This window comes from Sparus aurata, chromosome 4, assembly GCF_900880675.1.
Source record: "Sparus aurata chromosome 4, fSpaAur1.1, whole genome shotgun sequence".
In the NCBI taxonomy this organism is placed as follows: Eukaryota; Metazoa; Chordata; class Actinopteri; order Spariformes; family Sparidae; genus Sparus; species Sparus aurata.
The window spans coordinates 32,254,006-32,269,541 of NC_044190.1; the positions used below are offsets into that span (position 1 = coordinate 32,254,006).

A 15,536-nucleotide genomic window follows, 5' to 3' on the forward strand; every position below is an offset into this window, starting at 1 on the left:
CTACTGTCGTTTTTTATCCTCACCCCTGTTTCCTTGTTGTAATATGTCCACAGATTTACACTTTGATATGAGCCTTGAGATTTTATTTAGTTTTATTTGTACACCACAGACTGATTTTGAATAGTTTAGACAGAGCCGGATGTAATACGACATCAAATGTGCTTAAGTACATCCAGTGTGTCACCAGCATTCATTGTTGATCAGCTTTATCCAGGGATTTGATGCTTTTCAGGGCATGAATTTAGGCAGTAGACCCTCAATAGCTGAGCTCAGACATCCTGAGTCACAGCTTGTGGTGATGCTGCTTGTTTCAGGGTTTTATCATTAACACATAATGTAAGCCTGTTAAAAACAACACTGACAGGCTGCATCAGCGTTGAGCTGTGCTCATGTGTGGTATGGGTTTTTATGCCAGAGGGTGGCAGCGTAGCATTGCTAGTTTTACACTGGCATCAAACGTGTGAGAGGAGGAGGCAGTTGGTAAAATCACCCTACCACCAGACTGTAATCCTCAGGCTGACTGCATACATTTTTCAAATGTTCACTTTCAGGTTTGAATAAATAAATAATATACACACACAGTTTCTTGGCAAAAATGAAGGTAAGAGACAAATGTGATATGCCCCCTATATCTTTATTTTAACCCATGAGACCTGTTTATCTCCTATCAGAGCAGGATTTATCGCTCAATTGAAAATGAGAGCCTTAAAGCCTTGTTTTTATTGAGTTTAATCTGTCTGTGTCCGCTTTTGGTGATCAGACTGAGTAAGAGTGAACACCGTATACAAATTCAAGAGGAACGCAGGGGCTGCTAGTGTTGACACAACATACATTTACGTTGTGAATTATGCACCAGGGATACCTGTTGGCTATAAAGTAATATAAAACAAAGAAAGGGTGATGAAGACAAGATATAGTCCCAAAGGCATAAACACGTGCACACGACTTTGGGTCACATGTTTCAACTCATCAGTGAATTTGTCAGCTGTTGTGTTAAAGTGTGTTGATAGCCTTGAAAAATCACATATTTCTTCACCACATGATATCAAACAAGACAGCTGGTGGTTAAATATTGTGGTGAATTACACGAGTGAAGTCCAGAATGTGGTTTAACTCACAGAACAAAGCGAAAGGGGCTTTGTTGAGTTTCCACATTTAGCTCCTCTCACTCATGTCACCACATGAAAACATTTGTTTTCATACAAGCGAGTTCACATTTCCAGGTCATAGTGGTGACAAAAATTGCAAATTGAGAGTGATGTCCTGCTGTCTGTTTGTTCAAATTAGAAATGTTCAATTAAAATGCAAATGGCTTGTGAAAACACATTTACAACCAAAGCTTTAATGAGCGAAAAGACAAAACTGTACAAGAAACACCCTCATGGAAACAAATGGTGCACTGTAAATCAGGTTTCATGAGTTAATAGAGACGTGACTGATCCATTACTACCATGCACAAGCCATACGGATGTTTTGTTTGTATTATTCTCAGTCACATCATAGCAGAGAGTTTAGTGTCCATCTATAAATAGTACTAATTTTTAATTCAAAGTGAAAAAACAAATATTAGACACTTCTTTCTTAAATGAAGACAATTTCAACCTCGGCTGCCTCAAAGATTAAAGACTTTCTCTGACTAATATTAGCTTCCTCTCATTCAGTCAAATTGTAATAATCTTTGACTGGATTCCCTTCAACCAACAAAATTAGAACAAAGAAATAATTAATAAAATCACAAGTGTGCAGGAATTGCATTTCCTCATCCTGGAGAATTTAAATTTATAATGATCTCCTCTTTGGCAAGCACAGAGTCTCCTGTGAATTAACAGACTCAGGGCTGCTCATTTATGTAGGCTGACAGAACGAGGGATTACTAGATAAATCTGAACGTACAAAGGAACCAAGCATTTATCTACGAGCAAATGTTCAAAGTAAGCAGAGGGCGCAGAGGTGCTAAACCGAATCTCTCATTCCCACAGAATCGAGGGATATTGCTCACGACAGGGGAGTTCTGTGCACGCTCAAATTGTGTGGAGACATCAGCGTCTCATCAGCTAACGCTCTGCAACATGTTTGGATCTGCAGTTTCAAGTCATGAGAGGACAGTCATATTCTGCCTCTCACGCACACACAAATTAATAATCATAGTATCAACACATTGAGCTGCACAACAGATTAACACACAGTTGCCTGACATTTCAAATTAATTAACGGATGACAGTGTTTTGTTTTGTTTTTGTCAACATTCAAATCGACTGCTTCATATCTCATGTATCTGTGCTATCAGAAAATAAATAAGCTATGGCTGATTCATAACCAGACATTACAATGTCCTGAATTTGAGCTCTTAAGAAACTGTCTTCACTGCACAGACCTGGGAACAGTTTGTACTTTTAACCAAATCAATCTTTTTTTAACCAAATTTATCACTGAGTGATGTGGTCTTCTTTTTTTTTAAATCACAGGGTCCTCATCAAACTTCTTGAATGCATGTTTGAAGGCTTTTCTTTAGGGACTTAAATTTCATGTAACCTCTCAAGATTGCTTATTTTTACAAATCATACACCAATTTTCCAGCCTACTAACCTACTTGTGCACAATGTTCTGCACCTGAAAGTTCCAGGATCTCAAGGCTGTTGTTTGGCAAAATAAAAGCTTATAACATGTATTTCTGGATAAAAAAAAAAAAAGATTGCTGTCCTCCGCCGAGCCACTCTTTTTGTGTGTGCTGCATGCGCTAAAATGTAGTTCATATGTACAAAGTTAGTGAAATTACCAAATGCAACAGTGTGAAGTTATCAACATAAATGTATTTTAGTGTGACTTTGTTGACCCAATTTATAATAATAAGTGTCAACAAATTATTAGAAACACCTGATACGATGAAATACAGGTGAGCACAAACTACAGCCCCAAAAATGAAAAAGTTTCAACAAAAACTGAACAATAGAGCTTCCTGAAGGGCGGAATTATTCCAGGATTGTTGTATTAAACACTCAAAATAGGGAGCTGGCAACTGTGTGTCTTCTTTATTCTGAGTCATATTTGGGGCCACAAGACATCCAGACTACACAACTTTCATCTCCCTCTGGATTATAGTCTGCATGTGTCCACCCACCACTTTGGACAGGGAGCATATTCCCCACTTTGAACATGACGTAAAACCAAAGACAAGTGCATTGTGGGAGGGTTATTGAAAATAGACAACACATATAACCTACAAAAGACTAGCCCAAGGCAAACAGAATGGGCCATCTCACTTCACTTCAACACTATTGATCGGAAAGAACAGATCATCCCCGTATGCAAAGGACAGGAAAATATAAATATTGATTTTGTGTAGAAATATTCAGAAAAACTGGAAATGTGATTTATATAAGTTGCCTACATGTGTTTTTATATAAGTGTTATTTTGGCAAATGCCCTTTGGCACCAAAGAGAAAAGAAAATCTCAACTCATGCTGACTAATCAGCTGTTTATGCCGGGCCTATAAATAAGGGCTGTGAAGGTCACATGAACCAGAACCCTGTGGAGGGAAAACAGAAGGGGGCAAACTCCAGGTGAAAGTTTTCACGCTGTAAAGCCCCAACCAGCATAAAGCTATAATTACAGAAACTATTCTCTGACTATTTTTCAACCTAAAGCAGTTTTAGAGCATGCGTTTTTCAATAAAGTCTTTTCTGTTTTCTCCATAATCATAAACACATATTGCAGAAACCAACAGAAGAAGCCCAGAGGTGTTTGTCAAGTGGCTGTTTCCTTATGCTGATGTTAATTGGAAAATGATCTCAGCCAATGAAACTGTGATCTGTAATATGGCATCATTAATCTACCAAAGTCACAGCAGTGCAAATAATTATTTTATTCAATATAAATAACTTTAAACGACAAGACAGTGTGAAATATCATCATTAAAACAAATTAATAAGACATGTACGTGTATTGCAGATGGCACATGAGCTGTAGGCTCTAAGTATGACAGTTACAGTAAATTACAATCATGATGAGCAGGAGACTGTGGGACTAATTCATTTATTTGAACCCTTGAGGTTTAGATGAGCTCGGATCCGTGTAAATGCAGGCGTTCATCACTTTCTGCTCTGGATGTAGCTTTCTAAAATCTTCATCAACAAGTCTCCCTCCTGAAACAGAGAGCACATAATGTCACAACACAGAACCGTCACTCCAGGCACGTTTGTGTATAACAAAGAAAAAGAAAAGAGTTTGGTGGTCAGCTCACCTGATTTTTCGAGCGGCTCTCTTGTGTGTCCACCTGCGCTTGCAACGCCACCCGCAGGAACTCTTGGAAAAGCTCCCCGAGCGCGCTCTGCTCGGCAGGTAGGGAGACTTCCAGCGCATCACCGCCCTGTCCCTCGGCTGAGGGCAGCAGAGGGGGGTCCATCACGCTTTTCTTGCCCATGAAGTGTCCTGTCGGATGAAAGAAACCCCCGTTAATATGGACAAAGGTAGAGGAAAATCCTTATAGGAACGCAACAAATTCAACATCGTCTGAAAGCAGAAACTGAGATCATGTAAAAAAAATAAATAAATAAAAAATAAAAATGAAAAAAAAAAATGAATACGCGAAGAGAATATATGACATTAAATTAAATTAATTATATTTTGACCAATGCAAACACGCCTGGTCACAAAGGTTTTGGAACAGAAGATGATTCTTACCTGTAGCCCAAAGATTGCCTCTTGGATTCACTTTGATTTTCGCAACTTTATTCCTAAGCTCAGTCAGGTCGAAACTGACCGCGGTGGTAAAATACATGAAAGAAAAAAAGACGAGAGAAGTAAATAAGCCACACTGGCAAACATTATTCAGCGTGAACCCTCTCATTATTCAGCGCGGAGTGGCGAGCTGTCCTCCAGGGCGCAAATGTTCCAAGTGTCTGATGTTGGTCGTGGGTTGCTCAGAACGCATCCAGCTTTTATAGGCAATCCTGAGCGGGGTGGGCTCTGTTTGTGTTGCGTGTGCGTTTTATTCAGCCAGCTGCGTACTCGGTCACTGACGAGGGCTCGGTTGGACCGCGCCTCTGGCCGTGCGTCTTTTACGCACCAAACGATTCATCTTTGACTCAGGGCACATGCGAATGTTTGCTGAAAAACAGTCTTCCCACTCAGCAGATGAGAAGCAATACATCAGTGTGCTTATGCTCAGCGGAGGCTGATGAATAAAGTGTTGTTTTTTATTCCTCCCTGTTAAAGATTTAAAAGATATTCAGAAGTTTTGGGGGATGGGTGCACTGCAGGTGACTCCTTTTTTAATTGAGAAAAACATCCCTCAAACACATTCATGTTCTACAGTTTATTCTAATCCAATCATGCCTCATATACTACAGCAGACAGTATATTGTAGCCATCAATAAAGCTCCATACATGGTAATACCCTTGAGGTTGTGAACTGATGGTGTAAATTATTTGACCAGATCAAAATGGCATAGGTGTTTGTTAATGTTCTTTCTCAGGCAACACATGTAGTCATTTCCTGTCCAGGTCCCCCCCCCTCAGGGCCAGCCTGGCCCCCTTACAATGAGCAACATGACATTTGGCCAGTTGCAGCCTGCTGCTGTGATCACCATCAGTCCTCTGAGGACAGGAGAACCTGCTGATTCTCTCCGCTAATTTAGAGCTGATAAGACAGACGGCCTCTTTGTCACTTCAGGGTGCTAATGTTGCAAGTTTGGTCGAAGGGCTGCGGCTTGCATCGTGCTCTTTTAATAACCTTTGGCATTCACACTCTCACAATAGTTGCGATTTCTGCACATCTGAATGTCAGTCTCATTAGTAGAGTGCCTGACCATCAAGACATCACATGAAATTCACAGATTAGATGAACTGAGACAGACGTGGCTTTGTGCAACACTGCAGTTTCCCTCAAAGATGTGATGGATACTTAAAATCTCCGGCTCAAAATAACTGAATCATTGATCAAGGGTGCCACAATTACGCCACAATACTTGCTGCTGCTTTGTCTCCTCTTGGCCACACCGTGTAGAAGTTAATACTCATTCCACAACTGACACTACACCAAAGACAGTTAATCAGTTTCCATGTCTACATGAGATTTTTCTTTATTTCATTGTGACAACTGTGAGGTAAGAGGTGAAAAAAAAAGCCCCACCCAACAGGCATCATGGACAAATTCTTTGAGGTCTAATGAAGATGGAAGCCAATTTTATTTGGAGTACGTCAATAGAGTTTCAAGTGGCTCCATATAACTGTGTGATTACACTCCAGTGTTGGATCGCTCCGGCCAAATTCACCTTGCTTTCAAGGACAATGAAGTGTTCTCACATTGTATAGAGAACAGCAACTAGGTTAAAGCTTAGAGAGCTGAAGAAAAGCTCAGCTTGTGCCACATTCTGCTGACCTTTATACAAGAAAGTTATCAAACAAGCCAATACCCCATTTAATTTACAAGAAAGTGTGTGGGCACAAATTTATTCCAGGGATAGTTCTGCAAATTCACCAATATTTGATGCAGGTTGGTTCTGGTTTCGTAGAACATTTGGGTACACAGTTCAATCTATTCTTTGATCACATGCTGTATGTTCGAGGATTTTTTTTTCACTGCTTCTCAATAAAAGAATGCATTGCTCACCATTATATAGCTTCAGCAACAATGCTTTGAAGGTCACTTACATGTCAGTTTCTCTTTACAAAAATGTCTTTCAGAGATTTCTAGGATATTATACACTCAGAGAGATGACTTCTATGTGAGTTAATTTGAGTATTGATTACAGATGTAGACATAATGCTCAGTCCACTTGTGACACGTCTGTTATATTTCCACAACATTACGACTCTTATTACCTAAAAAATGTTATTAGCTCCATCACTGCTGGGAAAACTTCCCCCGCTGTTAATGTAGAAAAGGAAAGAAAAAGAAAAACGAGACAAAGACTTGAAATAATCAAAAGTGGATGGTAACCAGATTTCATATTTAATATCATTCATATTCAGTTGTCATAAAATACTTCACATATCTTTTTCAAAGACAACCATTCAACAGGAAAGAAACAAGACTTAATTTATCTCGACGAATGCTCTTTCACATTCTGAGGATTACAAACAAAGATCGAATTTAACCTAAACCTAGCCTAGATCCCTCACAAAAATACTTTAAAGCTTGGATTTTTTTTCAAATGTAAACACCCTATCCACATTTCTACAAAATGTTCAAACAAATGGTACAAAAGAGCCAGTTGGGTTCGACAAAGTCTAACTTAATTCGGTTTTGAAAGGCATGACTGAGGTTTCCTGGACGTAGTTTATCTTTCTTGAGTCCTGAAGCTTGGGTGCCTCACTCCCGATGGACCAACACAAAGAGACCCAACATGAAGAGAACAGCATACTGTAGAATACAAAAACACATTAGTTTTAACAAATCAGACGGCCATGAAGAACATTTTGAGGCTTAAGTTTTAAGTAATTGTAAATTTAGACTGGGTGCGATGGGCTGGACAAACTTACTTTGAACTTGGGGTAATCATTCATGAGAATGGTGACTATTCCAATGTATGGCACAAACCTGGAGATTGATAAAGGATAAATATAGATAATAGGATTAATACATTGATAAATTACAAAAATGCATGAAATATTTCAGTTTGTAATTGATAGCATTTCCTATGGTACGCAAAAGGTCTAGACTTATGTCACTGAATTAGAAACTTTCAGAATTTTTGCAACCATCAGGGAATATCAGTCATCGAAGAAAGCAGAAATCAATTTGCTGTAAGCAGTAGAATTAGAAATGATGAAACATGCCAAAGAACTTAGATTCAGAGAAAAACAGAGGGCGATCCTTATGAAATGTCAAGAAAAAAAAACCCTCTAGGATCAACATTTTCTCAAAAATAAACCCAAGTGTTCAATGTTCTAGTAACCTGTCACAAGTTACTGATGGTAATTGGGTACTGTTACTGAGACATGCTCTTTGTTTGGACAAAGTGAGTCCGAGGAGTGTCAGACAGACCTCCCTCTTGAACATCTGGACAAGCACTTAATTTGAGTATGGACTACCTGAGTATATAAATGATAATGGAACAAGGCCCGAGATCTCATGTCTCATGCCTCATCTGTACATCTCAAACCACAGACAAGCTACAGGTCTGTCATACTCGACTTCATTACATTGTACAAGTGTTGGTTTGATGGTGTCCGCCGCCTCACACAAAAGCCTTTGCGACACATATGGTTTCCACTAACCCATGGACTACTGAAATTAATGCATATTCTGTTTGATTAATTACAATTCTCCTCCAGTTTTGAGGTGATCTTGCTGACACTTGTGGCATCTACTATAGAGTACCTACCCTCTAGCTCGTCCCACCACATCTTTTTTCTCCAGCCAGTGTTGGCCCTGCTTGTACAGTCCTCTGTCATCCACTGCATTGTTGTCTCCTTTGGTCAAGAACTTAATGTCTCCGTTTTCCCTGTGGACAAAGTGACAGTGTGATTTAAGAAAAAGACATTTTCATTAAATCTCCACCTGGATGAGGATGCATGATAGGTTTGAAATGTCATAGACGACTCTCTGAATATTTTGTGTTGACTTTTAATTACATTTCAACACTATAAATGCTAATCTCAGGGTTGATAAACAGTCATGGAACTCAGTGATACTGAGAGTGCAACATGATCATGGATGTGTCATACTTGATGTGTCATACTTTTCATGGATCTTTAGTACTCTGTGTACTATTGGGATCTCTCTGCCCTCTATCCTGAAGACGACAATCTCTCCGACTCTGATGGGATCTTCTACCCGGTTGGTCAGAAACAGCAGGTCTCCTCTGTGGAAAGCTGGCTCCATACTGCCACTGAAATGAAAGACAGATACACACTTTTAAAATTAGTTAACACAATTTGGATTTTTTAAAGGGAATTTGAAACAATATGCCATGCCAATGTAATCTTTGTTTCACAGACATTATCGACAACTTGTGGCAGTGACAGCTGAAGGACCTCAACATAACTACATGTTTGCAGTGTGGAAACAGGAAACAAACTCAGTCCAAGAGCAAATATATATTTGCAAAGCCACAAGGAGGTATCAACAAAGCCTTCCAACATGACTCTTATTACCAAAGCTGCATCAGGACATCCCTGCCCACCAGTGGTCAATATGGTATTGTATTGCTTGCATTGATTACGACTAAAGCTAATATGACATGACAAAGTCAAAAACATGTTTCAGTGCATAGAATGATTTCTCTGAAAGATCATCTGGCAAAATAAATGTTCTTTACAAGGAGTTACAAGCCATAAAATAATTTATACGGCAGTCTGATCAAACTCATCCAAACATGATCAATCAAGAGGTAACAATAGATCAACAGCTTGTTGTGCGCACAGTTACTGTTAACAACACACTACTGTAGAATAGGGTGACAATACCGGATTTCTAAGTTTGATAGAATACCTTGAAATGTCAAGATATAGTTTAAAAATATTGCATTATTATATCTTTATTATTATGCAAGACCATATTGTCCAGCCCTAGTATAGCGTAGAACTGACTTTAGATTTGAAGACATAAATGGAAGAATGAGTAAATCCATTAGATTTAGTGACTAAGCCACTTCTCCTGATGGATACGTGTAATGGTATAATGTTCTTTATATGCTCGCAGTCGTACTACCAAAGCTCTCAACCTGTTAGTGTCCTCCAATAATAACCAACAGTTGCCTGAGGGAAAATGTGAATAATCGTGTGTACTGTTGAAGTTCGCTGCTTAATAAGTACAATGAATAACTGCCCTCTTCTGTGTACGATTGTATGCATATGTTCATGCAAAGCTCACCACCCAACACCCGAGGAAGTTGCTATACAGGGGGAAGTAACACGCCAACTTATATCAACGAGGTTAGAAATGCCACTTTAAGGCAGAATGAAGTGTCAAAAACCCAACAACACATGTGAATAACTTACCTGAGAACAACAACAATTGGACTCTCACTGCCAGTGACGACCATCAGTCCTTTCCAGATCATAAGCGCAGACGAAACAATCATACCAAAGTTCAGCACCTGGTAATAGAGCTGCAAACAACAACATGTTCACATTTTTAATCTTAATTGGGCCCATATTACTGTTTATAAGACAGTTTCAGGTAGATCAGAGATCAACTTAGTGGTTAACTCTTTGATTTCTACTCCATATGTTTGACATATTAAACTCACTGATGAGCTTTCGACTGCAGCTAACAGTCCCATGGCAATATGGGGACAAAATGAAGAAAACAGCTAGCTAAACTGAAGTCAGGATTCATATTTAAATAGGGCTTCTAATGTTTCTTCAGCGTTGCAGTATAAAGGGGAACCTACTGAAATACACGTGTGCACACAACAGTTCACTTTACATGTTGCTAACAAGTGACAGAGAGGCTGCAACGTTAAAAAGCGGTCGGCGGCTAGTTGTCGTTAGCTCGCAGCTCTCGCACCCGCACAAAGAAGCGGACGTTGAAGCGGAGTGAACCAAACATCGGGTACGTACCTGCCGCTTATTCATGCGACGCACATCGTCAAGAAAGTCTAAAGATAACATCGTTGCGAACACTAGTGGGTAGAAAAAGCGCCTAAATCACATGAAAACGCCTGAAGTGACGAGCATATGGATGCACGGGTCAGCCAGCGAAACTTGCATCCGAATCTTCCGGGTGCGCTCAACCGGAAGTCCCGCCCACCCGCGAGCTGCTGTGTTGAGGTGTCAGTTCAGGATACGAGAGAGGCGCTGAGAGCGCGAGGGGGGCTTTCCAAAATACACCGAGTGAAGCGTGGTGCTGCTGTTTTAGCTGTGGTTTCACAAGGGTTTGAAAACAGCCAATATGGTATTCATGAGAAGGTAACGATAATGCAAGAATGACTCTGATTGAAAACAGTAGGAGAGCTAATGTGATTGGACATCTCGAAGAAGGTTCTCAGTCATCCGGGTCGTGGTTAATTCTAGGTGCTGTGTCATAAGCAACTGGACGTGTTTCAGTTTCATTTGCTGCATCAGTTCTAACTAACTGGAAGGGAGTTGCAGGCTTTTTAAAATCTTGTGTGGGAGTGTCCTTACAGAGTCATCAAGGACGAGCGTGAGCTCTGACTTTCTTGTGGGTCGTTGACTTTACTGGCCTTCATGTGGGTTCCTTGGGCTAGGTGAACTCAGATAGCCTAACAACCTGGGCTCACCTAGCCCTAGCAACCCACCACTCTGAAACTCAGATCTCACGCCTTTCCTTAACAACTCTGTAAGGACACTCCCACATAGAGTTTAAAAGTTTGGTGGGTTTCTAAGGCTAGTTGGCCGGTTAAGTCAGCGACCCACAAGTGGCCCTAACAACTTATTTTTTTAGATGGTTTTCTGCATCTGACAAATAAGAACGGAAAGCCAGCAGCACTACAGGGCTTCATTGTGATTTTACGTTTTTTTAATTATTATTATTTTTTAATTGCAGCCTTATCCAAATCTTTTGATGCATGCAACACAGATTGCACATATAACTGAAAAGTCTTGTTACAAAATCGAATTAGACCTTTTGTTTTCTGAAATCTGCGCATGGTCAAGTTCATGCACCCACTTCAGATGGGCCTGGCACTAATGCTTGTAGCCTTGCATCTACAATTAACTTTCCATAGGAGCACTTTGGAGTTTTGGAGCAGAAATTAAAACTCAGAATTATAATATTTGCAATATTGATGAGGTACTAATACAAACAAAAGGAATATTTATTTTCTTCATAACTGATAAACAAGCTGTTCTCAGAGGGAAATAAGGTCCACAGAACACTGTTTGAAACTAGAAAGTTCTATTTGTTAGTAATTTGAGCCATTGATTTTGTAAAAATCAAAGAATTAAAGGGATAGTGTGTAACGATTTAAGTAATTTATTAACTCAAATCAACGTCTTCGTTCATAAGTAAGTCCTCATTGGTGTACAATTACCTCTGCCAACAATTTGACGTATCCTCCTGAGCGAAGAATTACCTATCTGAATATACATAGCAAGGGCAAGCTCTATGGAGGCCGCCATGTCTTTCCGGTTTTAAAAAAACTATGGACTGCCGAGAGGGACACAAAGCACTACGTGGTACTACGTAGTAAGGCTAAATGCGTTTTCGCTCAGAGCCAGCTTGACTGTGGAACTGAGAGGGAGCTCAGCGAAAGTGCTCGTCACTAACAATAACAATAACTAACTACATCTTTACCTCATTACTTGAATCAGTAGAAATACTCGACGCTGTTGGGAAAGAGTCCATATTTTGAAAATGAGTTTCTTGTCCGTCAGGACCACCGTAGCTTCCGGAACGTCTCCAACGTCTTCAGAACGGGAGGGGTGAGCAAAGGAGTGTTGCAATGTAGAACCTCACAGCTAAATGACGCTAAATACTTGATATATTACACACTGTCCCTTTAAAGAATATCCAAGTTTTGATGCAAGTGACTCGCTTCAAATTGGGCCCTTCAGTTTAAGATTTAAAACATGAGCCACCATAAAGCCAAAATCAAGTCAGTTGATGTTAGGCCTTGTTGGTGCAAATTTCAAACACAAGTTGTTGATAGAATTTGTGCAAACCCATGTCTATTTTGTAGCAAAACATGTTCTGGTAACTGACAAATGTATTTCCAATGGTCACTTTAAATGTGCTATTTGTAAAAAAGGATTTTTGAGTCTCATTCCCAACTTCTCAAATTGCACATTGTAAGTTCATGGCAGCCGCCATCCCTATGCACCTGTTTTTGAGGAGTTGGGAAAACCAACTCAAAGAATGACACTCAAAGATCAACTTCTCTAAAAAAAATAGGACCTTTAATCACTTTACTAGCTTGTTAATAACTTTGTCCATCATTTGGTGCTGGCAGGTAGCACTCACTGAGTTTTTCCAGCCTTTTTTTCATTGCTAGCAGCTGTCAGCTGGTGGCGAAAACAAGGCTGGTGAGATCAATGAGACTGAATTATAACTGCTGATAAACTCTAAAACACTCATGAGTAGAGATCATAGACTACCATCAACCTCTCTCAGATTACAAATCATTTAAGCCATTGTTGTCAGAAAATGTAAAGCTTTGGAAAAGCAGTCACAATACAAACAGAGCAGACTTTCCTTTTACAATGTTAAGTCACATGATATGGGGTTTACAGTCAGTGGCATGCTTATTACGACTCGGTGGAAATCACAAAACAAACAACTACCAATAAAAAAATCACTCAGAAATTCATAATTGATGACATATTAATGGTTTAATTAACGGTGGGTAAACTCTACTCTGCAGATAAAACAGTGTGTAAGTGGCTGACGGTGCGTTTACTTTCCACTACAACCTTATTTAACACCTGGACCATCTCTTAATCCAAATTTAATAATCTAACTAACAAAAAAAGCAAATAAGTGAGAAGCTTTCATCATAAGTAATTATTAACTGCTTTTCTTTTATCGTGGGCCACATCCAATTTCCGATAGGAAGTGAGTTTGACTGAGTAAGTGATAAGATTATAAGCGACCACACCCGAAACCCACAAGCCATTTTTTTGCTTGTTGACCCAGCCAGTGGGGATTATTAGCAACACAAACTGTGTGTCATGCATTATTGAGCTGTAATTAAAACATCAGGTTAAATGTTAGCATTTATATGACTCCAAATTAATTGTGCCGTCATTTTAATTTCACAATATGTTCTGAGATTGTGTGTTCTTCTGTGGTGTGTTGTGTTTTTCCTTGGTGCAATGTGTTTCAGCAGAACTGTTTGGTTTTCCTCGGAAAGCGTGCAGGGACACACGTGCATCAGTAACGGCAGAGGTTACGTCATACTGACATTGTGTTAACATTTAAAAAACAATGTTCTGTCAACTTCTGTAGTTACGTTCTATATTTCTCCACTGAATTAGTATTATATATAATATTTGTTGGTGTGTAACATATGATTTTTCATCTACAGTGCCAGTGTTAAAGAATATCTAGAGAAGTGGTATTTTGTATTTTTATGCATATACACATATTTTATAGTGTGAATCCACGTTTAGAGTGTTAATGCTGCATGCAAAACTGAGTCTCACAGTTTGTTAGCTTTACTTTATAGCTACTCAAGCATTTTATTGTATATAGTATTTTATTGTCTTTTTATATCGCTAGTACTTTATTGTTTCTATATCTGCCCATGCATTTTGATTGTATACGTACTTGAATTTACCTGGTGCTATGATAACCTCATTACCCTCAGGGATTAATAAAGTTGTCTATCTATCTACACTCCATTAGTCTGTTGTGATTTCTTAACATCTTACATTTGTCATGCTTCATATGCAGAGGATTTTGCGTTTGCTGAACATTCTTTGCTCACATTAATGCAACTCTCTTTCTGTGAAAACCATAATTAGGTCGCCCACTCAGGAAAAAGCCTTTTTAATCTGAATATTCCTACTAAAATTGAATATCTGCTATTTTTGTTCTTTTCTTTTTGGCCATGCATGCGACAGAGAACTAACAAGAACTCCTTTACTCCCGTTGCATTTTGCATTTTATACAAGGCATAATAGACACTACTATTTTACTGTAGCTTTGCACACGTGTTTTTATGTGAGTCTCATGGGTGTGAATGTTTTTTCATGTTACTCAAGCTCTAACCGAAGGTAATCATCTGTCACTATGTGATAGACAATAAAGTTTCTTGAATCTTGAACGTTGAATTGCAACCTGATGTGAAAAATTAGACTGACCTCGTCTCTGTCGGTTGCCTATATGGACAATTTGTTTAAAGAAGACCTTTTTTGCTGTTTAATTTTTTTCCTTTCCTTCTGTGTTTTTTTTTATTTCAGTTAATGTACATGCAAAATGTCTCAAAGGTTTAAATAAAGGTTAAAGTCCGACCAACAAGAGCTCCTCTCTCCCACATAAATCACTGCACCAGAAACGCCTCGTCAGTAGTCTCACCTTTATTCTGTGACTTCTTGACGTCACACTGCGTCACCATAGCACATTTTTATAATTTATGCCTTAAGTGAAGCTAACTGGAAACTAAAAACATGACAGAGCCGACCGGAGACATTGTGAGCAGTGCTGTCTCAGGCGTGTGTGAGCTGGCCAATCAGAGTAGACTGGGTATTCCAGCTAGAGGCCTTAAAGAGACAGCAGCTAAAACAGAGTATTTCAGACAGAGGAGGATTACAAGGGCTGCAGCGCTGGACAGAATAAGAAAACATAGGTGTTTTTTGTAAACCCATTCTAGTAGAAACCCAACACAATATTACGAACCTGAAAATGAGCTTAATATGTCTCCTTGAAGTTGCTGAATGCTGGACTTTGAATTCTTCGTATGCAGTTTTTCGTGGCCGGAATTTATGAATGTGCTTTAAAATCAAGCTAACATTTGCTTAGAAATTGAGTCGGCTAACCTACTTCCAGCACAACGTAGAAGTTCCTCGGACCCCCAAACATATTACAGATCCCCCTTTACACCCAGGTGTCACAATACTGGGTGGCAGTGGTTTCATTCATCAGCTTATGTGATTTCTTCTAGTTCCCTCACCTCCTCTTCCTCTG

At 39.3% G+C, this 15,536-nt stretch overlaps 2 protein-coding genes across 2 annotated transcripts; both read right to left on the reverse strand.

The window, feature by feature from the left end:
* Positions 1 to 3,842: 3,842 nt before the first annotated feature.
* Positions 3,843 to 4,948, reverse strand: nmbb (neuromedin Bb). The gene is made up of 3 exons (XM_030414929.1): positions 4,682 to 4,948; positions 4,242 to 4,429; positions 3,843 to 4,143 (listed from the first exon to the last, which is right to left on the reverse strand). The coding sequence occupies exons 1-3, from the start codon at positions 4,845 to 4,847 to the stop codon at positions 4,090 to 4,092; spliced, it is 408 nt and encodes a 135-aa protein (XP_030270789.1). The 5' UTR covers positions 4,848 to 4,948; the 3' UTR covers positions 3,843 to 4,089.
* A 1,981-nt stretch (positions 4,949 to 6,929) lies between these two features.
* sec11a (SEC11 homolog A, signal peptidase complex subunit) lies at positions 6,930 to 10,737 on the reverse strand. The gene is made up of 6 exons (XM_030413234.1): positions 10,511 to 10,737; positions 9,947 to 10,056; positions 8,686 to 8,835; positions 8,329 to 8,448; positions 7,484 to 7,541; positions 6,930 to 7,364 (listed from the first exon to the last, which is right to left on the reverse strand). Exons 1-6 carry the CDS (start codon positions 10,559 to 10,561, stop codon positions 7,314 to 7,316), a joined length of 540 nt encoding a protein of 179 aa, XP_030269094.1. The 5' UTR covers positions 10,562 to 10,737; the 3' UTR covers positions 6,930 to 7,313.
* Between the last annotated feature and the right edge of the window lie 4,799 nt (positions 10,738 to 15,536).

Excerpts from the sequence above, each read along its gene's own strand:
- sec11a (XM_030413234.1), bottom strand. The coding sequence starts at position 10,561 with ATGTTATCTTTAGACTTTCTTGACGATGTGCGTCGCATGAATAAGCGG. Across the intron at positions 10,057-10,510 it reads GTCGCATGAATAAGCGGCAG|CTCTATTACCAGGTGCTGAA; the intron begins GTACGTACCCGA and ends TGTTGTTTGCAG. Across the intron at positions 8,836-9,946 it reads CCAATTGTTGTTGTTCTCAG|TGGCAGTATGGAGCCAGCTT; the intron begins GTAAGTTATTCA and ends CTTTCATTTCAG.
- nmbb (XM_030414929.1), bottom strand. The coding sequence starts at position 4,847 with ATGAGAGGGTTCACGCTGAATAATGTTTGCCAGTGTGGCTTATTTACT. Across the intron at positions 4,430-4,681 it reads AGGCAATCTTTGGGCTACAG|GACACTTCATGGGCAAGAAA; the intron begins GTAAGAATCATC and ends TTCATCCGACAG. Across the intron at positions 4,144-4,241 it reads AGAGCCGCTCGAAAAATCAG|GAGGGAGACTTGTTGATGAA; the intron begins GTGAGCTGACCA and ends TCTCTGTTTCAG.